This window comes from Charadrius vociferus, unplaced genomic scaffold (genome assembly GCF_000708025.1).
Source record: "Charadrius vociferus isolate BGI_N301 unplaced genomic scaffold, ASM70802v2 scaffold524, whole genome shotgun sequence".
Classification (NCBI taxonomy): Eukaryota; Metazoa; Chordata; class Aves; order Charadriiformes; family Charadriidae; genus Charadrius; species Charadrius vociferus.
In genome coordinates this window covers 22,489-30,043 of record NW_009648152.1, presented here as the reverse complement: position 1 = coordinate 30,043, position 7,555 = coordinate 22,489, and the positions used below count along the sequence as shown (strand labels likewise).

The 7,555-nt window shown below is 38.4% G+C and overlaps 1 protein-coding gene across 1 annotated transcript in view; it reads right to left on the bottom strand.

Annotated features, from left to right (window-relative positions):
- LOC104285556 (probable global transcription activator SNF2L2) overlaps window positions 1–7,555 on the bottom strand; it is a gene marked incomplete at its 3' end in the record, with an annotated part of 28,349 nt that overhangs the window by 16,669 nt on the left and 4,125 nt on the right. Inside the window, exon 2 of the mRNA XM_009884023.1 lies at window positions 4,930–5,053. Coding sequence (XP_009882325.1) covers window positions 4,930–5,053 — 124 coding nt within the window. The remainder of the gene's footprint in view (window positions 1–4,929; window positions 5,054–7,555) is intronic.

The window sequence follows — 7,555 nt, the reverse complement described above, 5'->3', positions numbered from 1 at the left end:
GCGGGTCCGGTCGGTGCGCTTCGCGGCGGTACTGTAATCGCGTTTTTGTCTTTTCCTTTTGCTGTTCTGTTAAATTGCACTCTTTTAACCCACGAGTTTGGCCCTGTCATTTTCTTTTTCCACGACTGTGGGAATTGTGCGAGCGGCTGCGTGGTTCTTTGTTGCTGGCTGAGGCCAAACCACGACACAAGGCCTTTTGCACAGTCTCCCATAGCATACTTATAACTAAATTGGTGAGATATGAGATATACTGCAGCTAGTACTGTTTAACATCTTCATTAATGACCTGAATGATGGGACAGAGTGCACTCTCAGCAAGTCTGCAGATTAATAAAGGATTGGAAAGGAGTGGCTGATACACCAGATGTTTGTGCTGCCATTCAGAGGGACCTCAACAGGCTGGAGAAATGGGCAGACAGGAGCCTCATGAAATTCAACTAAGGGAAATGCCCAGTCCTGCCCCTGAGGAGGAATAACCCCATCATAAATACAGACTGGAGGCCGAACAGCTTGAAAACAGCTTTGTAGAAAAGGACCTGAGAGTCCTTGTTGACACCAAGAGTAACATGAGCCAGCAATGTGCCCTTGCAGCAAAGGCAGCCAAAAGCATCTTGGGCTGCTTTAGGAAGAGTGTTGCCAGTGGATAAAGGGAGGCAATTCTTCCCCTCTACTCAGCATTGGTGAGACCACACCTGGAGTATTGTGTCCAGTTCTGGGCTTCCCAGTACAAGAGAGACATGAACATACTGGAGCAAGACCAGCAAAGGGCCACAAATATCATGAATTATGATGAGAGTGTTTGACATATGAGGAGAGATTGAATGAGGTGGGATGGGAAGACGGAGCCAGACTCTTCTCAGTGGTGTCCACTCAAAGGACAAAAGGCAATGGGCAAAAACGGAAAACCAAAAAATTCCCCTTAAATTTAAAAAAAAACTTTTTTTTTTTTTTTTTAAAACTGTGAGGGTGGTCAAACACTGAACCAGGTTGCCCAGAGGGATTCTGGAGTCTCTATCCTTGGAGATATGCAAAACCCAACTGGTCAAGATGATGAGCAACCTGCTCTAGTTGACCCATTTTTGAGCAGAGGGGTTGAACTAGATGATCTCCAGAGTTCCTTCTGACCTCAACTATTCTGTGATTCAGTGGTTTACCAGTGACAGTACTTGCAAGCTTGTACTTGTAAAGCCTGTATACCACTTGATTTTTCCTATCTACACATGCATCTACTACAGATGAGCATGCACGTGAGTGCTGAATAAGGTAGAAACTTATGATGGAAACTGATGAAGGTAAAGGTTATCTGGTATATATCAAAAAAGAAAAGTTAAAGATATAGGGCTAAAGAATATTAAAGATACAGATAAGAAGAGGCTTCTTTTCAGAGTTTGCAAACAAGTTTTCCTCAATTAGTAGGCATTTCAAATGCATTTTTGCAGTACACATAAATTTCTACCATAAGTATGCATCGATTTCTCAAAACCCAGCTCATTAATTGCGCAGAAGAATGCTGCCTACTGAATTGCCAATGCTACCACTTCTAGATTTTCCTCAGATGTATTTGATTTTAGTCCTGACATAAACCCATCTTGTTTAGTTTAATCTGGGAAAGGTAAGATGATCCTGGAACAGAGTGATTGTAACAAGAGAGTTCTGTGTGCTGACAGAGGACAATCAGATAGCCACTAATTCCAGAAAATATACAGGGCAGAAGACACCAAATATGAGGGAAAAAAATAGCCTTGACATTGCAAGTAAATTCGCCAGATTTCATGTGAATTTTCTGCCACTTGCATCTGGGCCTAATGTAAACCATATATCTGTGCAATGCTCTGCATTACAAAATTATTAATTCATTGCTATTTAAAATGCAGAGCTACAAAGACAACTTAAGAGATGCATATAGTACCCTAATAACAAAGACTTTAATGCTATAATTCTAACGGTTGTCAATATTCTGAATGCAAAAAATCGGCTTTTTTTTCTTATATGAATATACTTTCTTTTAACAAATTATTTAAAATTAAACAACATTAATATCTTGTTAAAAATAAAAAATATAATCATAGAATCATCTGGGTTGTACCTCTGGAGGTCATGTAGTCTAACCTTCTGCTCAAAACAGAGCTTACTTCAAAGGTTAGATCATGCTGCTCAGAGTCTTATCCAGGCAAATTTTGAAAGTCTCCAAGGCCTCTCTGGGCCTTTGTTCCAGTGCTGCACAACTCTCACTGTGATTTTTTTTCCTTATGCACAATTAGAATATCTCTTGTTAGGCAGCAGGCACCTCTGAATAGTCTGGCTCCATCTTCTCTATGACCCCTAGTAGAAGAAGCTGCAAATCCTTCTCAAATTTTAGAAAGTTAAAAGGCTTTCTTAACTATATATATAATTAGCAACTATTTTTTTTAAAAACTTTGATACAACTTGATCTACACAAGTATGTCATAGCATCATGTGTTTATATAAAGTAAGCATACTATCTTCAGTCTTCACAGTGGATCAAATCCTAGTTCTAACACTTCTCCAGAAGCAAGTGGGGGGAGGGGGGGGGCGAGGAGTATGTATAATTTTTTTGCCTTAATTGATTCTGCTTTCATTTTATTTAGCAGATGCAAATAGAACTTTTTCTTCATTTGGACTAATTATTACAAAGTTGAGAAAATGGGAGCTGAAAGCTGAGGAAAACTTGTACTCCTTTTCCACTCTATGAATAAACAGTGGATGACATTATTCATTCTAAACCACAATACCATAAAAGATAGCACTAGATGCACAGTCAAGATTCCACCATTCCAAGCAGTGGAATATTCAACAGTGCTTAAGTCAACTAAGCTCTTAATTGCCACTAAATATTAAGATGACTTAAATGATGAAAATGTATGCGGACCATATACATTAAAATTTCAATTGCTGTCAGCTCTGATACAACTGATTGCAGGGGTGTGGGGATAAGATTTTTATTGAACTGATGAATGCAAACAAGTTTTGGGAGGAAGAGATATAGACTGGAAATGAAGAAATTTAGTTCAATGGCTCATTTGGGTTGACTATCCCTTTTTTCATTAATTAAATGTAGTCTCAGAAGGAGGAACAGAAAAGGTATTCACAATATACAGTGAGAGCACATAACATCTTAGAAGAAATATACAGTGAGAAATATATTCTGACAGGACTGAAGCTGCAAGAAGATTTATTCAAGGTAAGCATAATATAAAATTTTCCTCAATATGGCCAGTGCTAATATCATCGCTTGTGAAACTGTCAACTAAGAGAAACATATGAAGGCCCCAAACATGCAATTCATTCAAAATTAGGAATGGAGAAATATACTGTTGAGAGGTAGTCTTCCACTGGCAGACAGTGGTATCTTTCTATGATCTCGATCAGCATATGTAATCAGCTTGTTCCTTTTGTTATTTACTGCTACACCACTGTTATCTTCAAATTCTACCAGCAATGAGTTTATGACATATATTTGTGACAAATATATTCAGATTCCCACAAGAATATCCCACTAGAAATATCCCCAACTGGTTGATGATTTGCTATTTAGTTATTTTTATAAGCTATCACTTAACAAGTTTTAGTCTATTTAATATGGGTTATATTCATTTTGTTTTGTGCTACTTTTCTTTTAAATTAGAATGCTACACAGAAGCAAGCCAAGAACTATACATGTTTATTATATAGACAGTTGTACCTTTTATTACTGTTTATTAGTTTTATTGTAGCACAGAGAAGTCCCATACATGAGCCATGACCCACAGTGCTAAGTATTGTACTGTATTATTAGCACATTATGTTTAAATTGAACCAGTTTTCATTTTCAGAGTAAACATTCTGTTCATTTTAGGAAACACATTTGTTACAAGCAAAACTCTCTCTGAATGCATACTCAGGTAAAATTTTGCTCTCAGATGAGCATGCTTGAATTCCACTGAAATCAGAAGAAAAAAACCCTGATGGAGAATTTGTACCTTCAGAAGTCAGTTCTATTGGTAGCGAAAGGTGTAACTGAAAATCAGTACTTTCCAATGTTCAAGGTACAGGAACAAGTATTGACCATGATCCCAGTCACAGCCCACTTCATCAGAGTCACACAGCAGTTCAAGCAAAGACATTCTGCTAATCTATACCCGTTTTCTCTTCCCACCATTTGTCTTATTCAATCTAACAAACAGAAAAAACACATCAAAAAAAGAGACCATCTCTTAATAAGAGGGGACTGGTAAAACAGGGCTCCTAATTCTAGTCAGAGTCTTTAGGCATTGCTGTTATACAACTAGTTATGCAATATATAGAACCTTATCTGCTAAACTTATTAATGAAAGTAGGTGGTGTCAGTTAAATCTTCAACATACCGAGAATACGTTTACTTTTACCTTGTGAACTAAAGGACAGGAAGAAGACATGATGAAATTAGCTTCTATTTTGTTTCTGTTGTTGGGTACATTTTTTTGGCAAAACCTACAAACAGTACTTGACCAAACACGGCAGATATTAAATAAGGCTATTCCAGGCTGGTTTGACTTCTCTCTTGCAATTCCTTCATCATAGGATTCAAACCAATCAAACTCTTTAATGCACTTATGTTTACAATGCTGACATAAAAAAGAACACTTTTTAAAACGGGAACTGAAATCTACAATGGACTTCAGTGATTTGGTGAAGATTGTAGAAAGTTACCCAGGTCGCAGATTATAACCTTACCCAAGCCCTTACATTACTCCTTTTTTCAGTACATGGTTGATGAACACTCCAAAAAGCAAGGTAATTAAGTTATTTCTCTATTCCTATCAATATCACAATTTATCTTTTCCAAACAGAGCACAGAGGAAATATAAGAAACTTATTCCAAGGAACTTGTGACTTCCTGTAGCACAAAAGGGCCCCAAAAATCATATTGCATGCATAATATGTATAAACCTTGATTATGTTGGTCCATTGGACTCTGAGGTGGGCCCATTCCAGGGTGAGGAGGTCGCATACTCTTCATGGAGCCACAATGAACATCTTCAACCATTCCTTTTTCATGCAAGCCATCAGTTGGCTGAAAAAAAAAAATATATCTACTAAAAAAAAATCAAAGGGACATAAAATAAAAATTTACACAGGTATATAAAGAAGCATATAAACTTCTCATGCTACCTATTATAAGTAAATATAACGTGATTCTCTATCCCTGGAATCAGATTTTTAGAAAGCAGAGCACAACATGAGAATGTTTATCCCTCTTCCTGCTGCTTCCTTTTCTTTTTTTGATTCCTTATGAGCTGTTTGGACAATGTCAAATACTACAAACTGGAGGAAAATTGTCCAAACAGAAACAAATGAACTGTATTGACTTCATATAATAAAGCAGTGTAATGCAGACCAACTTAGAGCAGTACAGCCTGTGACTTAGGCCAAATTATTAACCCAACCTTTTGCCTTTCAGTTGCCGCTATACTGGAATGTCCCAAATGCTGTTTCCCTTCAAACACAAAGATTCCATTAAAGGAATCGATTTCTTATTGGTATATTTTTACTTTAAGTAAAAATCCCGCTTGTGACATAGTGCTAATTTTTGTACAGCCAGCAATCATTTTATGGTATACATGGTGTTTAAGTGGCAAGGCTTTGGTAGCAGGAGGGGGCAGGACTGCAGGGGTGACCTCTGTGAGAAGATGTGGAAATGACCCATGCCGGATCATTTAGTGAAGGACTGTACCCCTCGTTGGAGCAGGGGAAGAGCATGAAGAGAAAGGAGTGGCAGAGATGAAGTGTTATAGACTGACCACAGACCCCAGTCCCCATCCCCCTGCACTGCTCTGGGGAAAGAGGTCGAAGAGTTTGGTTAGGAGTGAAGTTAAGCCTGGCAAGAAGGGAGGGGTGGAGGGAACGTGTTTTAAGTTGTGTTTTTATTTCTCATTATTCTATTGTGTTATTAATTGGCAATAAATTAAATTAATTTTCCCCAAGTCTATTCTGTTTTGTCCTTGATGGTAATTGGTAAGCTATCTCCCTGTCTTTATATCACCTCACGAGCTTTTTCATTCTATTTTCTCCTCCTGTCCTGTTGAGGAGGGGGAGTGAGTGAGCAGCTGGGTGGGCATTTGGCTGCTGGCAAAGGCTAGCCCACCACACATGGTTATAAATTAAAAACAAAACATGGGATTATGCTTCTGGTTATAAGCAAATAGGAAGAGAGATCATAGAGTGCACAGTTCTCTTTCTGTCCTTCAAGAAAGATCCATGGGAAATACTATTGTTCTGGTTAATAAATATATATATAGCTAAAAAATACATGTCCCAGTTGGTGCATAAGAACAGCTATACCACTTCAGACGAAGACCATCTTTCCCTTTCTCCTGTCTCCAGAAGGGACCAGAGGTGAATACCCAGGAAGAATAAGATCAGGGAAAACATATAGCAATGCTTCCTTCTTTTGTTCTCCCAGATTCCCAATATTTTGAGTTCTGGAGATTTTCTGATGCTGTTGATGTCTTGATGCTGCTGACAGTGTGATTGATGGACTCAAGTTTACTCCAAAAATTAGTGAGAAAAAGTTAGTTTATTCTTTCTGGGCTAACTATATTCTATAAATCAACAGTAAATTTTCCTGTGTACAGATTTTCTGGTTATTTGAATATATAGTATTTCATTTTCACATAATTGTTGTTACATATGGGAACTATATGATTTATTAATGCCAACTTAATGTTAGATTATGATATTAAAAGCAAATCTCTGTAAACACAAAGGAGTACAGGCACAATGGCAGGTGGAGGAACCCTAATAACCTAAGCAGAGACAGAGCCCCTGCTCCAGCTCCTCCCAGGGCTGTCCCAAGGAGACCATCAGATCCAGTGTGAAACCCACCCGATGAGTCAAAAGGAGCAGCTCTCCCAAGCACCTACAGACTGAGGGGATTACTGCCTACTAGGATACGGGACTCATTAGGGAATGCCAGCAAGAACATTTTGGAATCATGCAAGTCTTATTATGGGATGTTTAGGGGAGGAACCAAAGGCAGGGAAATAGAGAGATCTAGGCGATTTTGGGAGGAACAAGTGTGGGAAGATAGAGGTAAAAGTGGATAAAAGGGGCTGGTCGCATGTAAGCAGGTCTGGTGAGTGCATTTGTCTGACCATGCCCTGCACTTGATCAGCATAGTCTGTCCTGTCTTGACATTTGTCCTGGTTTGAGGTATGTATGATGCTGATCACTACATAATACTAACAGTGTTCAATAAGTGTTTTTCAGAATAACGCAGTGGTGATGAAACCTGAGCTAGCTTCATCAAGTGGCATCCAGCAAGCCCTTCAAGATAGACATGCTACCCATGGGCACAAACCAGAATGAATTTTGTACCATCTTTCCTGCCCTGAGATGAGATCCTGCAATCATGAACTAAATGGAATTAAACTTTTGTATATAGATATAAATCGTAGATGAGGGACCTGCATGTATCCATATATATATCTCTCTCTATGTGTGTGTAGATTTGATAAATAAAAGTAATAGTGATCTGAACAAGACGCAAATGGTATGGAATAAGGGGTGGAATGTC